We start from the raw sequence: 24,126 nt of genomic DNA, 5'->3' as shown, positions 1-24,126 counted from the left end.
ATCATATTATTAATCGTATTATTACTTTCATTAACAAGAAAAAAAAGTTTTATACGTTAATTAAATCATTGTGAAGTTCACCTAACATTAAGAAGCATGAAGAAAGGAGATCCTAACCTATACGACATTCTTCGAAAACAATTTTTAAATACAGATTTTGGAAACAAATCAGGAAATTTATAGTTTTGGGTTTCTGGACAAAAAACTATGGTTTTCAAACTTAGGTTTAATTTTTACTTTAAATAATCTGAAAAATATCAACAAAATGAAAAAAAAAACATAGAAAATGTTGAATTTTCGTTCTTTGTTACCAAAAATAAAGTGAACGTAATTTACAAATAGTAATTAAAATTTTAGGAAAGTTCACAGGGGAGCGTCCATAAACCACGTGCTCATATTTATAGTCCTTTTGGGACCCCTCCCACCTTGCACATAGCTTAACGTAGTCTTTTCCATGACACCTCCCACCCTGCCCAATGCAACGTGGTATTGTTTAAGAATATTTTACGTTTTCTATCACATATTTATTAAAAAAATATCAACAGCTATGTAGTTTATGGACGTTCCCTGCCAAGACGTTGGTGACTGAGGGTCCACATGCGATAAGTTTTTGTGGAATTCCATAAGGCCCATTTCGCACCAAACCAGTCCAGTCCATTCGCGTCTAGTCAAATTTTGTTCAGTCAAGTCACATCAAAATTTGCTTTCGCACTGAATATGTCGCTTGTTGAGTCTCAGTCAGTCAATGTTGTGAAGAATTTGTGACAAGATGGATGCTCTTCTGCAAGCCATAATTTTACTCCGATTATACAGAAGAAGGAAGATGAAGAAAAGATGAAATTTCTGTTGGGTTCATCCCATACATTTAATAAGACCAGTCTTCGGTTCTTTCAATCACCTCTTTCCGGATTTGATTGCTGAACGTATTCGAAAAGAAAATACCAACTACAGAACTGCCATTTCACCAGAAGAAAGTCTAGCTGTTTTCCTCAGGTAAGAAAATCATTTCCAATAAAACATATAGATATTCATTATGAAAATATGTAATAAAGGAAACAACAAAAATACAACAAGATTCTTAGTACAATTTAGGTAACTTAATTTAACTTAGGTAACTCAAACAATATAATTATAAATAAAGAAAACCATTTATAGCTTCTGAAGTACATTTGACTCGAACGTGTTAACGTTGTTCCCCTCTTCTAGCAAATATGCAGCACTAGTGGAATCATTGGCCACACGGGAAATTGTCACTAATGGTGGATTTGAAACAAAACTTCTTAACTTATTTTGTAGCAAATGAATAACTTCGCGTCTAAACTCCAAATTTTGGAGAGGTCGCAGTTGTTTTATCGATGGAAGTAAACTACGGAGGAATAATAAATCAGGATCGTTCTCATCTTTTGTTTTATCTGCAATTGCGTTTACGTGTTTAAGATATTGCCTATCAATGTCATCGATATCAGCTTTGCCTCAAACTCTTTCTTCTTGTGAGTGATTGAGCCACTAAAAAGTAGAGCAACTTGCTGTTTGGCTGCCGTCTTCAAGCTCTCGTGGCGATTCTTGGAGCGACTCTTGGTTTTCTTCTTGAACCTCGTAACGAGACTCAGTGTTACTCCTTTCATTAATATTCAAAAATTGAACTGCGGCTTCTGGAACGTTTCTCGAAACGCTTTATGTTGAAATGTAGAATCCAGAGACCACAGTAACTTAAAATACGGCCATGTTATTTTCGAGACACTGTTTGCACCAGTCCCAGAAGGGACACTTTTTAGTTTGCGTTTTTCGCGCATATAATTGCTTCGTAAATTTTGCCATTTTGTCTTGACTTCTGTATCTAAAATAACAAACAGGAATAGGGTATTTTTTGGACTGATAATTAATTTAATCAAAATCTATCATACTTTTAAAATGGAATGAAGTGCCTAAGTACACGACGTCTGCTTCTTTTTTTAGATACCTAGCAACAGGACAATCGTTTACATCCCAAAGCTATACATTCCAGATGGGAATCAGTACTATTCATTATATAGTAAAAGAACTGACTGAAGTGGTTTGGACTGTTTTGCAACCATTGTATATGCCTGTGCCTACAGCAGAGAAATGGAAATACATTGCTCAATCGTTTTATACGATTTGCCAAATGCCGAACTGCATTGGGAGCATCGAGGGTAAACACTGCCGAATAAAGTGTCCACCAAACGCTAATTCTCAGTTTTACAATTACAAACATTTTCATTCTGTAGTTTAATGGCCATCGCTGATGCAAACAATAATTTCATTTTAATCGATTTAGGAGCTTATGGTAGAGAAAACGATAGCATCGTTTTCTCAGAATCTACAATGGGAAGAGCATTTAAAGGAAATGCATTAAATAAACCAAACTCCGAAAAAATTATTAATACGAATATTAATATACCTTTCTATTTAGTAGGCGATGAGGCTTTTCCTTTAAGTGAAAACCTAATGCGACCTTATGCTCGTGAACAGTTAAATTTTCCAAGCAGAATATTTAATTAGAGTGTGCCTTTGATATATTAACACAAAAATTTGGCACTCAATTAAAAGTGCTTGCGTATTACACAATTTTGTCCGACAAATTCAACAGGAAAGTGACAAGATTCTGGAAACCGAGTTTTTGGAACAAAATTCAATCGATCTTCAACTTCAATCCTTAAAACCTACAGGTATCCCCACAGAGCAAATACAAAGGCAATGCAGATCCGAGAACAATTAACAGAGTATTTCATGTTACCAGAAGGTTCTATACCATGGCAAAACGAGAAATGTCGGGATGTTTTGTAGACAAATATGTACCTCTTTTTCACGAAAATATACTGTAATAAAAACCTAGTTACTTACCAGTTGTGTTCAATTCTATAGGATCGTATATTGCTTCTTTCGCTTGCACTAATGCAATTAGTACTTCTATACCCATTTTTTCCGTGCATCTGTCACGACTGATTGATTCTTAAAGTGCAACGGTGCGGGTGCAACACAATGGATATTGTCAACCAATTTGAAGCAATACCATTCCCAGAGAAGTACATCGCATGGAAAACAACATGGAGGTTGACTCTGGTGTTAAACTTTTAATTTTACAAAAAGCTGTTTTACACAAGCTTGACTTGGGTATTGACTTAAAACCTTCCAACACCTGCTTTCGTTTATTTTCAAATGACTTAGTACCTTGCAGGGGTAAAGCTCTGATAACTGAGACATATAAAGGCCGAACTATCCAGGGGATATCTACGTTATGCCCAAGGGACACGATTCACTTCTGGGTGAGATTGGATACGTGAGCTTGATATGGAGTTGAAACAATACATTCAAACTATTACCACTTATAGAGGCATGTATAGGATGGACCGAAGTAGTTTCGGTATAAAAACAGCCATTCCTGAATTAATAAAGTAATTTACTAGATATTGCAAATATTGTCCTAATGCCATGCTTATTTGATGACGTTATATGTCATGGTACCACAGTTGACGAGTGTAAATAGAAGTTGAGACTTTGTCTGGAACGTCTGTCAAAATTTGATTTGTACCTGAACAAAAAGAAAAGCATAATAAAATATTGAAGTCCCCTGGCAAGACCCAAGCTGAGGTCGACATGCCCCGACCCAGAAATGTTGATTTGAGTTTACATAAGCGTATAAATAGGAAGTGAAGTATTTGAACAAGCGAACCAAGTCTCACCTATTGTAGTTCAAGTTCAAATTTGTTATATATTCCTAATACCATAAAATGAATGATAACAAATACCAAAAATATGTGATCAAATCCAAAAATTCGTCGGCACACGACGAAAAATCTATTATTAGCAAACTCTCAGTAGCTACCTTATTTGCGTTATAATCTTTCCTATTTTATGTTGATATTCTCGACCTTCTGGCGATTGTTTGACCATGGCGGGGAACTAGCTTTATTTTCAATTAAATAACTTAACGAGTGTTATAAATGCAATCGTCGAGATCACATCTCAGTACATATCACAAACAACAAGAGTGAATATCGGTAGATATTTATATATTAGGTTGGGTCGTGTTGGGATTGTTTATATATATAATAATTTCATAGAATTCCATACATTATGGGTCATCGATGGTGCTTATGTTTGTTTTTATTAGTTAGTGCTGTACGATCACAAAGTAAGAGATTTCAACTTTTATCCAAATTTAAACTGAATATAAAATATGAGAACATTCTTTTAAATTTTTCACATGTTATTCACAATTATTTGATAATTGACTATCGATATTTTACAAAAAATGGATAGTTAATAATGATAATAATATTTATCTCTAAATTATGCATATAACCTTAACAATGGAACAGATGCCAATCCGTTTTACATTCGAAATGAAAAGTTTTTGAGAACATTAATGTGCACATATTGTAATCAGTAATATTAGTTGATTAATTCAACTAAATAATTCCACAATATGTTTTTTATAGTCTTGCTTATAGGGAAGTTATAAAACTGTTAAGTTAATTTTCACGCGTTGTATGAGTTGTATTTTTTTTAAATAGCATATTAAACTATATAAGTTTATAAGTTCCATCTTGTTTTGAACACGTGAAGAAATATCTGCTTCTAAGTATGTACAAACATTTTTTAACCTAATTATTTATGATACTTACGTAATATTTTAATAAACTTCATTTGATTCATATAAGATTGGAGTGTAGGAAAATTATCACATTCTCATTTAATTTTAAATTACTATATTTTGTTTAAATAATAACATTGTAATGCTTCACAATTTCTAACCACTTCTGGATCTCTGGGTAGTATCACCTGCTTATACAAATTGGTGTAGTTGACATTTTGAAACACACTTTTTTAAGTAATTAAACTATTAAATATACAAATATAAATTCTTCTTTTTGATCCATCATATAAAAAATGATTTAAAATTGTTAAAACTATGTTTTAATCAACGGTAATTTTAGATAAAATAAAAAAATGTACAAATTTAATTGGATTGTTATTATATATCAATATATACAAAGAAAACCTACTCAAAGCTGGAATACTGGAATAGGGTAACAATGTTACTAGCACTTCATTGCAGCAATAATATTTCGTAGGTTCGACTAGTCTATTGCGGAGAAAAGTGATATGGTCTTGGGTAGTATTGGTTTTGAAGACAATTTGTCTTTCAGCTACGCGATACATAACAAACGTTTTAGAATCGTATGTTGTACCATACTTTGTTTTCTTGATAATATAAAAATCACCGACACTCAATTAACACCTGGTGTATAGAATAGAATGAATATATGTTCAAATCATGCAACTATTTAACATGCGAACAAACGTGTAATCAACTTTTAAAATTGACTGTTGTGTTGAAATGCAAATAAAATATTCCATAATAGTTTATGGAAGAGTACGCAATAGATTTAGAATGCAAAGTTGTATATGATTTTTTAAAATAGTTTTGTTAGACTATAGGTATTCACAAACCATCTTAATAATTGATGAAGCAAACAACTATAACTGGGGAACTACTGAAACTTGTTTTTATAAAATGATTCTGCAGAACGCAAAAATCCCATCTATGCCGGAACTAACTTTTATAACAAATCAGAATCAAGTCGTGAATCCCACGACGAGAAAAGAATAGATAATTATTTCAGCATTAAAAATTGAAAAATTTGAAACTCATTGAATATTAAAATATTATTTATATCGAAAACACATTTATCAATATTTTTGAAGCAAATAATAGCGGTTGAAATTCCAGATACAAAACCAAATTATGTTAGTTTCTAGCCAGTTTTTTCAGGTTGATAATTTCATAAATGTTTCTCGCCTACGCATATTTCCTTCTCGTTTCCTTAAACTCAGTGATATTAGGAATGTAAGATCCAGAGTAATAACTTTTTAACCTTGATGTTTTGGCAGCATAATCACATTTAGAGCAGACTACAAAAACAAGATTTTCTCTTCTACCTTTTTCCTGAAGAAATCTGTTTACAAAAGTCGAATTGTCAGTTCCTGTGATTTTGTCTGGAGCTAGAAAACGTCAAAATTATCACCATATTAGTAATTTTAACAGAGACAGAATTGTAATATGTCGAGATCTTGGTTTATCATATCGCGAAATTGCTTTTCGTCTTAAGTGCGGAAGGTAGAGAAACACAAAAAATAGTAACTGGTCAACCGATGAGTACCACCTAGGCGCTTGAAGCAACTAGCTTTCTGAAACCGTTTTGCTACTCACTGCTAATTAACGGTTTAAAGGGGGAAGCAGATGTTACTGTCTCTACACTGTATAGTCGCATGTACACAGTGTTTGATGACATAAATAATTTTTCTCCAATAATGTTCACAACTATAGACGTTTTCTTCTATAATCCCAACTTCCATACATTCTTTTTCTTTAAAATTACTCATCTCAATTTTTTATTTATTTTAGAAATAGAAGTTTAGAATAATCGCTGTACATTTAATTTTTCCTAACCAAAGATTCACGAGATAAGATAAAAAATATGGTGAATTATTTTATTGAAAACAAAGTAAAACAGTAACATACCTAATTTTTAATCAATTTCATCCAAAATGCTGCTCTTGGCTATCAATTTACTTGTCCCGATGTCGCATCCGCTAGTGACGGTACAGTTGTATCCTTTAAAAGGGGGAATAAGGCATTGTAGCGAGAAGTGGGGATGGAATTCATTATGGTTGTTGCCAGGATTTCAATAAGGATTTTGGTGTCGGTTGAAAGGTCGAAGGGAGTTTGAGGCTTTTCCAGGGTGACTGTGGCAGTTTCCTGGGGTTTCCATTCTCTTCGGATAACGGATGTGGAAAGCGGGGTGATAACCGCCACAATTTTGGGGAATTTGATAATGCATATTTATCGGGTTTGTGGTCCAATGTACCATAACAGTATTTGGCATATTCCCGCAAATTGAGTGGGTTGTGGCTTTTGAGGAGGAATATTTCTATTCCTTTTGAGGATTGCGCACAGTGTAATCTACTTGTGTGTGTTTGGTCGAGGTACATTTTTGAGATTGATATATATATATATATATATATATATATATATATATATATATATATATATATATATATACTGTTACTGTATATATAGGTACTGTTATTATTGAAATATTATTATTGAAATAACGTAACATAGTTTTTCTGTATGTGCTGATTAATACTTTTCTACGAATTGATTCTTCAGAATACGTCCACAGCACCCATGTTACATACTAATAGACAATGTACATCATTTATTAGATTCTAAAACTGAGTCATTGCCGTCCTTTAGCGTATTGTAAGATATCTGACCTTCTTATTATACGAAAATATAGTGAAAAAAATACATAAGTAAATTTGTTTGGATTAACTACTTTAGGATTATGTAGCGGTAATTTATTACCTACTACAAATGACATTTCCTCCGTTATTTCTTAGTGGTGTGGGATAAGTTATTTTGATTCTGATCTAGAGGATTTATGCCCCAATTAAGTTTTTCAATATCTCTATCATAATTTAATACCATTATAAAAAAGTTATTTAACTTTAACATAAGATTATTCATTGAAATTTATTGTATCGGTTTGAACCTATGTCGAAAGTACAGACAGGAAAACGGTCAAAACTGTTGTGAGTCTATCAACCATTGTAAGCTCAAGACAGATCTTAAATTGTTATAATTAACAGAGGAGTCCTATGTAGATTTTGTCTATTAAAGGAAGGAGCAGCAGAGCACATACGTCACTGCGATTGTTTAACAAGCATCCGGTTCGCGGTATTAAGCATAGGAAAGTCAGTCTTTATATTTATAGATTTCATAAGAAGAGTGAATAATTATCCTTACGTCAACAAATATAACTGTACATTAAAAAAGAATCATAGTTGATTTTGCAAAACTGTTTTTCGTCGAAACAGAATGCATAATTGTTAAGCAACGTGAAGCATTTGAATAAGCTGCAAAAATAAACAGTCCCATGAGTTATGAATTAATAATTACTTTTTGAGAAATTAATTCCAACTACATACTGCTGACCTTGTCGCCATGCCTCATAACATCTGATAAAAGTTTCCACACTTCTGTTTAATTTACCCATAATTTATCAGCAACAGCACAGATCCCCGAAATTCAACAATTTCTCTCCAGACTGTTAGCTGCCGATAATTTGTATTTATTCCTACTCTTAGCATGATAAACACTCATAAGGCATTGTATTTATATGAATTTTGTAATATTGCAGCAAAAAATAATTGAATATTTAACTGATTGCGCCTAAAGCCTAATCTCCTATTTTATGATGAACATGTAAATGAGATATTTTTGAAATAAAATAATATTTGGTGTGTGTTTCGGTTTCCATATCACTGAGCATATTAATTTGAAATCCGTTACGTGACAATACAGTTTCTATAGGATGTTTAAAGATGTAAATGTGAAGTGTATTCAAAACTAGAGCTTTTTAGTCAAACCATAGTAGAATTACTTTCATCTGTTTTTTTTTAAGTTATGGACGACTACAGCTACTAATCAATTATTATTATTTTGTTTTTTACTTCTATTGTGTACACTCTGTATATCGGGAAAACCAGGATATATATATATATATATATATATATATATATATATATATATATATATATATATATATATATATATATATATATACAATTAGAATCACGTATTTCATGTACTTTATATGTGCTTCCATTTATACAGGATATTATTAGTTGTAGTGTTGGTATTCAAAACAAATTATATAATAATTAGTTTATTATGTATACCAGTTTACGCATGCTGATTACACGCTAAAAATAACTTCTCGTAAGAAATTCAGAGAATGTAGAACAGAATTCGCCATTTCAAACATAAAAGTAAGACCACCTAGACTTATAATATTGCAACTTCTGGCTCTAAATCCATCAGGAATCATGGAACGATAAAATATATATAACGATCATATTTTGCAGCAAGTTTGAGAATGATTTGTTTTAACAAGGATTCAAACATAAAGTTAGACTGATATATAGGAATTTGTACGTCACTGCAACAGCACTTATTTTTTATTTTATATTTTTTCAATTAAAAAAATTTTACTTCATTCACAAATTTCAAATAGCTGTCATTGAAAATATTACAACAGAAGCAGTGAAGTGAAGTTTTTGTTTCAGAATACAACAATTTTTTCTTCGTTTGGTAAAATTCTAAAGAAGTAACTATTGGGACTTACTTCGAACTACCCTTCGGATAAATATCGTTTGTTCTGATAATGAGCACGGCCACGTTCTACTAATTCTTATTATTAGGTCATAGTGCTGCATCTTTCAAGTGTTATTTTCTCATTATCAGCAGAAGTTGACGAAGTTGATAGATTGCTTTCTAGATCAGTCTCTTGTCTACTAATTATACTCGTTTTACGTACAGGTTCAGAATATTGGGATTCAGCTGTAATATTGTTCATTAATATTATGCACTGTAGAATCGGAATTTGAAAAAAAATGCGCTTTCTATAACCTTTATACTATAAAGAAATTAATGAGTAAGTAAACAAATTAAGAAATTATTCATGAAAAAGAGAAATGTTTCGATGCCTCAAACTCAAACATGTATTTTCTCGAGACTACTTATTTTAATGAATAGTAATATAAGCACTATTCAATTATTCTTTTTGAGTTTACTATAATTAATAATGATGTTCATATAATCAAATATAAAATGACTGTTGAGATGCAAGTTTTTGACTTATAATAATATAAATCTAAAATATAAAATAAATTATAAATGAACTCACTCTAATTCAGAGCACAAATCGCAAGTCTATAAAACTAAACAAAACTAAAGTTTCAAAAACAGATATCTTTTACGCTATCTACCTTCGCTAAGTTAATTATCGACCCAGCGTTTGACAACAAATGACATCGCGACCAATGCAGCGCTTAATATATAAAGTTTCGTACTTCGAAAGCTCAGACAAGAAAAAACGTTTGTCGGCTCGCTGAAAGCCAAATTTCAGGCTTAAACATAAATAAAATCAGATTTGTTTGAGTTTAAATATATGTTATTAGTCAATTCCCTTGTCTCAAAGAATAAAAAGAAAATAATTTATATAATAATAATAATTTAATAAAACAATGTATTAGCAACCAACTCCTTACTGTTTTTTCAACATTATAAATTTTGCTTCGATAATTTTCTTTATTGCAATATCTTTTTTTATATTTCGGAGTTTCGAAGGCTTTTCAGCGTACTGGTGAACTACACGACTTTGCCCTTATGCAAGCCGCGAATCTGTTCGTTACATACCAATGCGAAAAGTTCCTTTCCATGTTAATTCCTAAATTTAAGCGTCAAGTTGAATAAGCGTGTAAAAACATGTGCAATTTCAATATAATTTTTTCTAAATCACTTTAATAGTAGATTATACGAAACTAATTAATTCATCGAGAGAGAGATTCAGAATTTACGGAATATAGGATAAATTATAGATTGTAAAAACACTATTTTTTTAAATATAATTTTTAATCATTATTAGTTTATTATTAAATTTATATTGCAATATTTATTGAAATTTATAAAATTCAATTTTTAATATTTCATAAAAATATACGTCCCATAATAACCAATAAACAATAAATCAATATTCATTAATAATATTAACAATAAATTGTTATCATGAACATAAATGATAACTTTGTTATATTCACATGTAAAATAAACTCAAATTTTTTATAAACAATAGAAACAGCGAATTTATTTAATGATTTTGACGTAAACAACCAATTCCAGCCACCAACAGTGTCAGTAGCCGATAAAGATAACATCATTTCTACTGTAAAACAAAATAAAATCATGTTCTGGGCACGCTATGGATTAATTATTATATAATCCAAAATAAAATAAAAACAGAATAGTATACAAAACCGACTTGGTCCTCAAGATACTAAAACTTCAATTCATGTCATTTGTGTTAAGAGAAAAAGACATATCATATTTATCATATTCAAAAGACACCTTTCCTTACCACATGTGCAAAGAATTTCTCACCAACTAATAAATTTTTTTAAAAAATATGATACTAGGAAAATTCATGAAGGACATAAAACATTATCTATATATATAAGAGATTCTTTGTAATAATTGTAACGCTGTTTACTAAGGAAAGACTTCTCAATATTTAAAAAATAGATTAAAAATGAAACTGCATTAACAAACCATAAAATACAGAAAATTTAATAATAAACATTCAAAAATACTTCAGACAAAATCAAATACAAGAAAAGGGAAATTATTAGAAATGTTTCACATACCTAGAAGCGAGAAAGCTAATGCTATTCTATAAATTTCAATATATTTGAGCATAATTCAAATTTATACTTGCTTATGTGTCACAGTTGTCACATAACTGGGGATGAAAAATGTTTAGAATAGTTATGTAGATTTCAGTTTGTATTCTTTTGATTGATATAATAGTTATAACATAATAAGGAAAAATTTATAAGTGGTCAAATTATATTTTAGTAAAAATAAAAATTGGTTCGAAAGGTTAATTTCTATTAAAAAGACATTACAATAAAAATAAAACATATTTTAATGGTCTAAAAAGTAAGAAATTGGCGATTGGAGTTGAGGCAATAAAATACCAAAGTATTCTCTTTTCATTATTTATTCCAATCTATCGAATACCTAAGTTATGTATTCATGATTTATATATTTCATCCATGTGAAAAAAATGAATTCATATAGTTCCAAAAAACTTATTTCAAAATAAGCTCGGTTATAAATATAGAGGTACTGATATCGGTTTTTATTGGCATGACCTTATACAACGGTAATTCAATGTATAACACTATCAATTGGCAAACACACAAGCAAGTTACCGTCTTCATAGACCCAAAATAAAATTAGTTCAATAGAAATACAACTTTTCCAATGACTCTAATGGATGACTCTATTGGTAATAACTGATATCAGTCGTTTCAACTGGACATAATAAATAATTTTACTCCAGAACCTTCATCGTTTCATAGAAATAGTTTTTGAAATAAAATTTAAAATCAAATCTTTAACATTTATTTTCAGTTTCGGAAGGAGAACCGTGTTACTCAGCTAGAAATGAGTACGGAATATGTCAAAATATCAGAAAATGCGCTTCTATGGTACGATTACTAAAAACAAGAAGTCAAGATCCTGATATAGTTAATTATTTAACAGGTTCAACTTGTGGATATGACGGATCTGATCCTAGAGTATGCTGTCCAGAATCCAATGATATTGACAATAATCAACAGAGTACTACCTTAGATAATTCAAATAACACCAATGAAGTCAGGTACCGAATAAATTCTAAGGAATGTGGTTACAGTAATGTAACTAACTTTAGAATAGTTGGTGGAATTCCTGCGAAATTACGTAAGTTGTATAAAATTTAGATTGTATTAGTGTAAATTCGATAATACATCGCATCCAAAGTATGAAATTTGTTTCCTTTGACTGATTTTCTATGATTTATCAACTTTTCTGGTATGATCCATAATTAGATGAGCCGAAATGTATGCTCGTTGATTTACTATAGGTGATGTTAGCGTATATAACAATGTCTCATTTTGTGCTTTAATAACTTACTTGCTAACCAAGACATATTTATTTCTAAAGTACTATTTTACATACATTACTTCTATACCTGTTTAATTTTTTTTATTCATGATTTCATCTTTCTATTTTTCTTTCTTCGGGTTTATGTATCTTTTCTACTTATGCATTTTTTTTTGTTGGTGAACCTTTAGGACTCTTTGAATTCTCCTTAACTTTTTGTTATATCTTTTGAGGTTAAAGAGATAGGATTATTTATAACGACACACAATTTGCAATAAACTGATAAGCTTTTGTCTGATACATTTTTGTCTTTAAGAATATGTACTTTCTCCAAAGAGAAAGTTTTCTGTCAGTTTCGTCGAAAAATATTTATAAAAGGTAATACACTTAATTAAAATATTGTTGCAGACGAAATATCATTTATTGTAAACTTGGGCTACAAAGATCCTAAAAACCCGAAGGTTCCGAAATGGTTGTGTGGGGGTTCACTTATAACAGACAGGCATGTTCTTACAGCTGCCCATTGTGTAGTGAATAGACCCTTGTAAGTATAGTTAAGATTTGACTTATATTATTATAATCTTCTGATTTCATAATAACAGTTTCATTAGATTTATCTGCCTTCAAAATTTTGAGATCTCTGTTTTGATTGATAAATGCTTTGGTTTTAGTTCTATTTTGGGGTTTGATATTGCTTGTTTGTTTTTCAATTTATTTTTAAAATTGGTGATAATATTACAAGTATTATTATATTTTATAAGATATTTGTTGCAGCTAATTCTTTGTCTCTAGAAATATTTTGTGCAAAATTGGGACCCAAAGATAAAACTTATTTCACTTCATCTGGTATGACAGTATCAGTTAAATTTTCGATCCATTTTGATTTTATTTCATTTGTATTTTTAGAAATAGGTTGTTATTTTGATATTAGTTTATCAATTTTCTTTATATTTTTCTCATTGCATTTATTAAAAAGTGATTCAGTTCTTTCTCGACATTTTTCTTCAAATTTTTGTAAAATATTTATAGAAATTGCTTCACTTATTTTAATTGTTCTGTTTTTTGAGTCATTTTTTAATTTCAGAGTAGTTGATTCGATAATAGATAGTTGTATGATTTGGAAAATAAACTTAAATAAAACGTGATTTTGATATTCATACTGCAGGCATTATTTCATCCATGCCGGTATAAATTTCTTTAATTTCTTAGACCTTTTTATATATTAATGCTTCTAAATGTTCTTGATTTTAGGTCTCTTCTGTTTTGAAATTGGTTTTGTTTTAATAATTTTTGAAAGATTGGTAAAAAATTGACGTTTCGACTTAACTTCAGTCTTTATCAAAATATGATGTTGACCAATTGTTTAAAACTAATATTAAATTACATTTCCGCCAAAAAACATCTCATAAAGCGGCCCTATTTTCGATATCGACTTATCTGATTCGCAACTGCAAGGAGATATTTATAATCCATCGACAGACTTCGATTTAAACATCATCTCAATTATTACATAGGACAGATATGTCAGTATAGATTGAAAAATAATGAATATATTCAATTTTAAGAATCCAAAAATCCTTGAAACAGAGTGATACACAAAAGAGAATTTTTGTAAATGTTTCAAATACCTACAATCAGAAATCCATCAATGACTGAACAATTTGAACAGAATTTATTATTCTATTTTATAAATTTCTCGGTCAATGTGAATACTTTTTATTAATAGTTGCTTCTTTTTCGTATATTAAAATTTGAAATTTCACAATTAAGATAAGAAAATGTTTGAATAGTTGAAATAGAATATTTATTGACATCACAAGATAGAGCAATTGACTACTAGAATTTCTATCCACAAAAACTGAAACATCTTGAAATCTACGTGAAGACACGTGTTCTTACATTAACAATTTATCAATGATGATGAGGCTATACTCACAACTAGAGTATGTGCGTTATAATAATAATAATAATAGCGAAACTTGATTTAGACTGTAGATTTTCATTTAAAATACATCAACTAAATTCATTTCATAGGTATGTTGTTCGTTTTGGAGAATTGGATTTGTTTAATACGTCAGATGGAGCTAATCCTGAGGATATAAATGTGTTAAAAGCAGAAGCTCATGAAGGATACAACCGCGCTAAACTCATTAACGACATAGCAATAGTAACTGTAGAAAGGCCCGTTACACATCGTGAGTAAAAGTTATTTTTTCCAAGCATCTTTACATTACATATTACCTTATAAAAAATGGAACCTTCCTCATCTTAATATTTTTTTGTAAAAATACTGCAATAAGTTTCCATGAGATATTTATTTGTCTGTGAAATTCCGTTAAATTCTCAAACAAAAATTTTATCTGTTTGCAACATTCTCCTGCAGAATTATTTTTCCATTAGTTACGGAATGATCAGATTTCAAGACCTTTGTAATTTTTATTATTGTTATACTTTTATAAATATTTTTATATTTTCTGCTTTCCATTTACATCAAAACTCAGATTATTCTCACTTGTAACGTCATAACTCAGTTCAACGCACGTTACTTTTCACAACAGAGTTTTTACCAGCAATTTGCACAAGCCTGAAACCGTTTGCTTTAGTGAGTTTTGTGAACTCAGATTGAAATTGAGGTTGAGGAAATCACGTTGTCAGATCTTCTTGTCAAAATAAGCAAGAAAGTACACAATACTAAAGGATAGCGAACAGTTATCGATGTATATAATCTTATAAATAATATTGTTTTAGTTATGTCGTTTCTTTCGTTGCGAGTAACAAACGGTGGGATCACCAATGATAATAGTGAATTTTATGTGGTTACTGAGAATATTAACCCATATTACACGTTCCTTTTATTCACTGAGCAATGACGTCATTATCATAGTATAAAATACTCACATAACTGAGTGTCCAGTTCACTTGAATGTAAATGGAAAGCAGCTATTATACTTGACCATGAATACATGGTGACGATGAATACATAAGTATTCGATAGCTCGGAAATATATTAGAGTTGATACACCTTTAAAATAAACTTTGTATTAACTTTTTCTATGACACAATATAAATGAATGATTGAACTTTTGGTTTGCATTAGAAGTAAAGACGACGTGATAGATTGACTGGACACGAATATCAAAATTATCATTTCTTGATTATTAACTTTTGAGAATGTCAACAGTAAAACAGTCACTAAAAATACAAATCAAGCTCATTTGTTTTAGCTTGGGTGTGGCCAGTTTGTTTACCAATAGACGAATCTTTACGATCAAAATCATTTGCAAAATGGACAGCTACAGTAGCCGGTTGGGGAGCTATATATTACAGTAAGTCTCCACTTGAAACTTCCAAATGATGGGAAAAATATAAAACTAGGAAAAAAGAATGGTTAAAGGAAAAGTGGTCTGATATGGTAAACTGTGATGTCTTTTGTTCTAAAATTCATTTTTACAATTATAAATGTAATCAATTTGTGTTCAAATATTTTTTCCCTACGTTTTCTGATCGATCGATACAAAATCCACTTCAAACTATACTAAAAAAATTACTTATATCTTGCTTAAAGAGTTCCCTTAACATCTGTATCTCATCAGTGTTTTTTTTTAGATGGTCCTTCAAGTAGTAGTCTTCAAATAGCTCAAACTCCAGTAGTAGAGTTCGAAAAATGTAAAACTGCTTTCGCTAAACACAACATATCCATCGACGAGAACGTTATTTGTGCAGGTCGAGCTGATGGACGCCAGGATGCTTGTCAAGGAGATTCAGGAGGTCCATTGTTTTGGGGAACCATCAAAAATGATGCAATTCAGTTTTACCAAATTGGAATAGTCTCATATGGCTTTAGATGCGCTGAAGTAGGTTATCCTGGAGTTTATACAAGAGTTACCAAGTATATTGACTGGATACAAGAAAAAGTGAAGTGAAATAGCTATTTATATGAAATAAGAAGGATGTGTGAATATTAGTGTTAAGTATTTTAAAATAAATACTTTTAAACTTCATGAAAATCTGTTTTATTATTCATTGGCACAATGTTTATATACATTATTATAATAATAACATTCTCTTTCTATAGGAGTATTGCTCTTAGCTTATTAACGTAGACTCGACTTTTAAGGAACTCCTATAAAAAGCGATCATCTGGACTCCATGCATGAATGACAGGTTACGACATCTTGCTGCTTCGTCCGAAAAGTATATTTTACTGAAATAGCCAAAACGCTCGAACATCGTATCGACGATTATTTTTATTAAATTTAAATCTTTTCTTTAAATTCTATTATTCACTGTACCTTAAAAGGGTGTAGTTTTATCTTCAACTTCAATATCCGACGGAAAGTTATTCGGGATATCCCCAAAGCATCGGAGCCAACCTTGGATTGCCCAGAAGACTCGTTTACTTATTCCACGGTTTCTTCACTTCTCCTTTTCCGTAGCCGCACGAATTATATTCCATTAGAAGGCGTTTCAATTGCTTTGAAGCCTTTAACCTGTGATTAAGTTAAATTTAGATTTGGACACTGATTAATATAGTAAAATAAGTAATACGATCGAAACAGAAAACTAGTTATAACGTTAGAAGCATTGTTGTTGTGAAATTGTTTCACGCTGAACGCGCACTGTTCTTCCAAGAAGCGATCCATTGTGACTCAATTTCCATGAAGGGAGGAACCGCGCGAGCTACAGCCCCGATTTTTTCCCCGCGCATTTCCCACGTTAAACACAAAAATTGATGGTCCACACTGTATATGTTTCCGTGAGGTCATGTATATTTTCAATATTTTAACGATTACTCATACTTTCGCGCAAAATTTTGTTCAAAATGATTCAATATTTTACATATTTTTTTGCATTCATGAAATTAGTTTTTCCATGGCGACATTTGTGAAATTTATTTCTGATGGCTAAGTCAAGTTTCAGTTTTATCCATTTAATAATTAGCAACTATTTAAATGATATTTGCCAAATATTACTGATATGAACAACTGTCAACTCGTGTAAGAAGTTTCACAATCCTGACTTTAATGCAATAAAAACTAAATTTTTATCATTTGCATGTTGAAACACTATAATAATCCATTCAGAAAGACTATGAAATCGGGTTATTGGCAGATATGGCTAAAATTACATGGAAGTAATCGGAAAATGCGTACAAAAAAGTGAAGAAGTGAAGTAAAAAAGTTTTCTGTCCATGGAAAGAGGGCGAAAAAAATTAAAAACTGTACCGAAATACGATTTTTGGGTTATATTCTTAAAATATAAAAAAAATTCAGATGAAAATTGTAGAGCATAAACTTTTAGGCCTACTTCATCTAGACTACTTTTTTTTCTAAAACGCACCTTTTTGCCCCTGGGACGGTTTAGAGTGAAAACATGAAAATTCATAAAAAAAGTAGACAAAGTGGTCTAGATGAAAATTTTATGCGTTACAACTTTTTTTAATATTATCAAAATAAAACCCAAAAATCGTATTTTCAATTTTTTTACCCCCTTCCCGAGGGTTGAGAGCTTTTATTACTTGCTATACGGTTTTTTCCAATAATTTTCATATAATTTCAGCCTTTTCAAATACAAATTATTGTTCGAAAATAATACATAATATTGGGGAAAAACTTTTTAGACGAAGACAGTGCATTGTGCCATAATATCAGTTGCTATGGAATTTATATGAATCTTACCTATTCTATAAAAAGCAAAGTACTGAGCCATATAGCGGAAGAAAAAATCCCAATGAAAAGATATGTCATTTAATCGTTGAATTAAAAATGAATCTACTTATTTTAAATACTAATTAATGAGGACAATCAGTATATTTCGTCTTTCCAACTTTAACGAATACTTCTGCTCTAAGGGCTCATAATGCATAAAACAATGCCAAATTCTCATCTCAAATAAATTCTCAAATTCATTTGACTGAATGTTTATATTTTACACCATTTCAAGTTGAACGTCTGTTTAAAGTTTTTATTTCTTTTATGATCTTAATCGCTTTCCATCGATTTCAAATACCATAAACTCTTCACATATTTGGTTTTCCACAATCAAAACCAATGTAAGAACAATATGTGTGAATAGAATAAATACAAAGTTTTTTATTATGGATCACCGGGTATACGCTTGTTTCTATCAAAAATGAAATTTATATCTTTTGATTGAATCATTTCACAGTTAACTGCAATATTGGTTACCTAAATATTTTTAAACAAATGCCCGAATTTACATTCTGAAATACTGTTAAGTTAGTCTCCCTGTGAATTCAAACCGGGAATTTATATTGGTATCCCTAGAGGAAATCCGTACGGATGACAGTGGTGATTTAAAAATGTCTTCTCATTATTGATCGAAAGACCACACGCTGCAGTAGTGTGCAGAGACGGGTCTCTGACTTTTTTTCTAGTATTCTCTTGTTTTTGATCTTCATTATAATCTTTTACTTTTAATACGTGATCTCAATTCCTGTGTTATTTGATGGATTCAAAAACATTAACCAAATTTTAAATATACAGTGGTGTTTTTAAAAAGTTTTTTAAACATGTTGTGCGTCTTATGTGTTATTATTGGAAATTTTTTAAGCCGGACCTGCACTTTTGTCTTAAAATGGCAGCCATCATTGGTTTTATTATTTTAAAACTGATCATAGAATTCCATATTTTATTTTCCAGGAGTGGATTTGAGTGGAGCTAACATCCGAAAATCATAAAAAGTCAGTAATTTCGAAAGTGAGTATAGTTTGAGTAACTATTTTTGAAACCAAAGTTGGCACTATTTGTTTTAAAACTAACCTATAGGAATGAATTAAAAATGCTTCTGGTGTCTCATATTTGAAAACAGCAATCATTGACGTAGGGTAGGTAGAAATAAAGCATTCAAAGTCTGGGCGGCTTGTCTAAGGTATAATGACATTTAATAAATATATTGTGTTATATAAATGATAATATAGAATTTTTTGTCGACATTGATATACAATAATTTTTCTCTGTGAGATCCATTTCTATCATATACATCTGATCTGCTACATACAATCTTCCCCAATCACTCTTTTTTGTTTACTTCAAATTTTTGCAAATGGAGAGAAAAATATTTCACTGAATTTTCATTTACTACATTCTTCATATTTTAGAACAAAATTAAAATAGTAGATCACATCCAAATTTAGATTATTCACCACAAATTGCCTATTACAATCATTGAAAGATATTTTTTGGACATTTATAATGATGTCGCCAATTGCTCTTACAAGGCAAAAAATGGAACGATATGGTTTGAAAATCATTTTATTAATTCAAAACGCAGCATTATCAGTATCTACCGTATCTTTATTACATATTAGCTTCTGCCTACTCCAAAGAGTGATAACATGTATAACAGAAAACATGAACAGCTAGCAAGCAATACATCCCTTATAATACTATAGGAAACAGCCGATTTGCTGGTAACAAATTATCGATTGGTTTTTTTATTAGGTCTATGTAGAGTTTCAAGTTTTATATCGTTTCACAATATAATTTATTCAGTTACTAATTTATGTAATATACTTATACTATATCATATTTTTTTTGGGCGACCACCTAACTGATTGTTAATACCTAGCTCAAAAACAAATTAGGTTTGAGTCGAAAGCTGTACATGTATACTTCGAAACATACCAACTGCAGCTCCTTTATTCAGAGATTGTGAGAATTATGAGGATGAATACAAAAAATCCCTCTGATGGGTATTTTCTCACGCTGCGGCTAATACGGATCACCTTTTGGGGTAATGGCAATCACGATGTAATATGATATTTCAAAGGTATTCACTATGACAAGCAATAAGTGAATGGATTTATTGAAAAACAAATTGATTATGAAACATTATGAAAATTTAAAATAAAACATTGAAAAACATTATAGATATTAAAATAAATATAAGTATATTCTTCTTTGAGATAATTGAAGAGTTGAAAACTTTTCATTGGTTATTTTTTCAGGCAGATATCACACAAATAGCCTTAAGGTGAATCCCGCCCGCTACATAATTGATGGGCTCAACGAGCATAATCCGTTTATCTATACCATATTTCCCCACTCCTCCCGATTTTCTCTCAAATCAAATAAACATCATTTTCCATTTCACCATATTTGATGCCCTCTAATTCATCCTCATCGTCTGAGGTTTTTTCATCAATGTAATCATCTTCAAAGTCACTATTAAACACCTTTTCCTTCACCGTACTTTTAGCTGTTTTTTGCCTTCCAGTGTTTTATTTTTTGGATGTTACATTCAATTTGATTTTCCTTCTCTTTTTCTCTCTCTCTTCTAAAACTTACTTCAAAGAGGTGTTTGTGAGTATTTCTGAGTTCTGTTTAGCTCTACATCCAGTTTTCTGCTTGACATGTATGCTTGGAAATGGAATGAGTTCATCTAATGTTTTTCCTTTGGTTGAATTTTAGAACCTGCTGAAGAAGTTGAGCTACAAGGTAGCTGACTTTCAAATGATTCAGAGTCAGAATGAGAATTCAGAACCTTTGTGTTAATTTTAGAAGGTCCTGGCCCTGGCTGGTTCAATAATATTTCAACTCGAATAAAAATAGAATTATTATCAGTAATTGGTTGCAAAACATTAGGGCCATAGGTTGTCGGTGTTGACATATTTTCTACAACGGGCATAAAAATAGAATTGTTTGGTGGTAGTGATAAACCATAAAATAAATCGTCCCTAAATTTTATTCTTGTATTCTCATTATCTTTGCAAAAAGTACTTTTTATACCCATTTTTGGCTCTAGAGTGGTGAATGGGATATTGTACTATTTACTTGCATTTACTTACAGAGCGAATTGAGATTCCATTTTCTATACATGCTAAGGCATTGACTAATGTCTCTTCTGCTCAAATTTCCCTAGTTGTTGTTCTTTTTCTGGCATCTGTAATGAGAATTTAGCATATTAACTTTTGTGGGGTAATGCCGGTCATGATAGGGATAACCCTACTTGGTTTGATCGCTATTCTTAGAAAATCCACTCGCACAAAAAATTGACAACAAGCAAGTAACTAGAAACGTTTAGTTATGTGACATCAGAATTGGAGCTCAAACTATATTCAGTGGTGTCTATATTGAATACGAATCGAAAACATGATTCAAAATGGCTCTTATCTTAGAATAAATTCGTCAAAATATTATCATATCGAAATGGTGGACAGAAATTACCATTTCCCCCTAACCCAAATGTATTCCTCCCACTTCCAGCGCCACCTACTGCTCAAATATTATATTAAATAAGAAATACAGTGTATTAACAAAATAAACAACAATACTCGAATTCTAAAGTTCTGTTAAACATTTCAAAATCGCCAGGCAAACAACAAAATCCAGTAAAAAATAAACATAGCGAAAATCGAGTGATCAAATGTGGATATGTAACTAATATTTCGGAATCGTGGAGAAATTCATTCAGTTTCGAGACCGCGAACCAATCTAATCTAGAACGCCGACATCTCAGCGAAGCTGCGCCGTTTCCGGAGACTTAGCTCGTGCGACGTAGTTTTATCTGTCGCTGTAAATATTTTTGTATATAATTTTGTGGACATATTATAATAAGTTTAAGTTATTGAATCTTGTTATTATGCTACCTCTCCACTACCCTCAACACTAAGACTATTGCTCATAACTGGTGACCCCGACGTGATCAGCAAAAGAAGCGAGAACAGTGAACATTTTTGTGGGCGAAAAGCGTAGACACACAGTGTAACACGGAGTGAAGTGCCGTGATAGTTCCTCAGTTCGTTCCCTGTAAAAGGAAAATCGCGAACAGCGAAAATGACAATCAGTAAATAGCCTCGTTTTGTTACGACTACCGGCATTCTTAGCTGCGAAAACGGCACTACGGTTCACGATCACCGAGCGAAATTTTGCCACATACAATATAATGGACGAAGAGGAAAAATTCACCTACACGATCATGATACTAGACCTAACCTACAGTACCAGAGTGGATGATTTGATTTTAAACCCAAAGATAGTCAAGCCGTATAATAAACTCAAGGAGGAGTTAACCGCAACCGTTCGAATAATGATGACTACACAGAAAAACAACCACTCAACGAAGCCTCCCTGACAAAGAGAAAAGATCTGGTTACGTTACGACCATCGCCTAACAGTTGAGGCACAACACCGAAACCACATCAAAGAAGTGTTCGAACGGATAGCTAAATTCGTCGTAATCAACGTACGTAAGTGCGTATTCGGCGTCAACGAAATAGTATTCCTCGGTTACGCAATTAACAACGATGGAATCAAGCCACCGACAGAGAAAGTACAGGCTATACTCGATTACCCACAGACCGGCAAACAGCTGCGTCAATACCTATTTTAATTTTTTACCGAATTGATATGCTACATACAGCAAACGCGTGCTTCTTTAAACGAGATTTTACAGGGAGACTTGAAAGGAAAGGCTCCGATTCAATGGACTCCCGCAGCGACGCAAGTATTCAAAAAGACAAAGCATGACCTAGCGAATGCTAAGTCTGTCATCATGGGCATCCCCGCGACGCAATGGGAAGACATAGGCGTTTCACTGTACGAAATTACTATTCGGACAATCCATGCGTTTACTCGGGGAATTCTTCGAGTCGACGAGCCCGGATAGTAAGCCAGCCGAGTTTATCAAGGAACTACGCCGGCATTTCGACCTCCTACGACAAACACGGACACCGATCGACCGACTAAAACCGTCGTACACGCTGAACGAGCCATCATCAGACGACAATAGCGTGACTATTTACTTACAAAGTCGACCGGCAAAGGACGACGCACCAGCTCAACCACAGCAGCAGCAACAAGATCTTTGGCGTTCAGAGCAACGAGTTTGGTTCGTTCAACGTTATCAATTAGCTCGTGCGACGTAGTTTTATCTGTCGCTGTATATATTTTTGTATACAGTTTTGTGGACATATTATAGTAAGTTTAAGTTATTCAATCAGATCAGATCGCTTGCAGATATAATTTTAGAAAAAAAAAACAACTTAAACCGAGTTCAAGTAGGTGAACTATAAGTATAGCGCCTTATATTGGAGTTAACAGGAAATACTTACCTCAGAAATCTATTCTTAAATTGGAAGCTGCATCTATCATTAGAACTTTTCGGGAAAGAAACTTGGTACAGGTAGATCATCTATCACCTAATTGCGGATCCTAAACCAGAACGAGATTTAGATCATGAACGTCACGTTCAATTTTCAAGATCAATTCAAGAACTTTTGGATTTTACTACCTTTTTATGCATTAATTCTTCTATGATATTTAATTGGTTGTATTAGAGATTTTAGATGTTTAATTATTATTGAGCAGTTATCAACGATTTACCCCCTCACACGGATTTTACACTAAAGTTTAATATTAGAAGCTATTTTTATGCTGAAATGGCGAAAAGTATGAAAACCGCAAACCTCAGTAACCTACCAATTCCGCTGTTTATGAGAATTAATAGTAGATAGTTCAAAAATCCATAGACAAATGAAACAATAATAAACGACTATGACCCTATTAACTCAATCAGTTTCCGAA

At 31.6% G+C, this 24,126-nt stretch overlaps 2 protein-coding genes across 2 annotated transcripts in view; both read left to right on the top strand.

Annotated features, from left to right (window-relative positions):
• LOC130451085 (uncharacterized) overlaps positions 1-16,581 on the top strand; it is a 34,374-nt gene extending 17,793 nt beyond the window's left edge. Inside the window, exons 8-14 of the mRNA XM_056789881.1 lie at positions 2,247-2,489; positions 4,083-4,153; positions 12,068-12,397; positions 12,989-13,124; positions 14,615-14,775; positions 15,805-15,906; positions 16,187-16,581. Coding sequence (XP_056645859.1) covers positions 2,247-2,489; positions 4,083-4,153; positions 12,068-12,397; positions 12,989-13,124; positions 14,615-14,775; positions 15,805-15,906; positions 16,187-16,503 — 1,360 coding nt within the window. The 3' untranslated portion in view covers positions 16,504-16,581. The remainder of the gene's footprint in view (positions 1-2,246; positions 2,490-4,082; positions 4,154-12,067; positions 12,398-12,988; positions 13,125-14,614; positions 14,776-15,804; positions 15,907-16,186) is intronic.
• A 2,356-nt stretch (positions 16,582-18,937) lies between these two features.
• The window catches only part of LOC130451371 (protein tolkin-like), a 45,499-nt gene continuing 40,310 nt past the window's right edge, over positions 18,938-24,126 (top strand). Inside the window, exon 1 of the mRNA XM_056790351.1 lies at positions 18,938-19,299. The gene's annotated coding sequence lies outside the window, so the exon portion shown is untranslated. The remainder of the gene's footprint in view (positions 19,300-24,126) is intronic.

The sequence above is a fragment of the Diorhabda sublineata genome, chromosome X (assembly GCF_026230105.1).
Source record: "Diorhabda sublineata isolate icDioSubl1.1 chromosome X, icDioSubl1.1, whole genome shotgun sequence".
Classification (NCBI taxonomy): Eukaryota; Metazoa; Arthropoda; class Insecta; order Coleoptera; family Chrysomelidae; genus Diorhabda; species Diorhabda sublineata.
The sequence above is the reverse complement of the archived record's forward strand: the minus strand, read 5'-3'. Positions and strand labels throughout refer to the sequence as shown.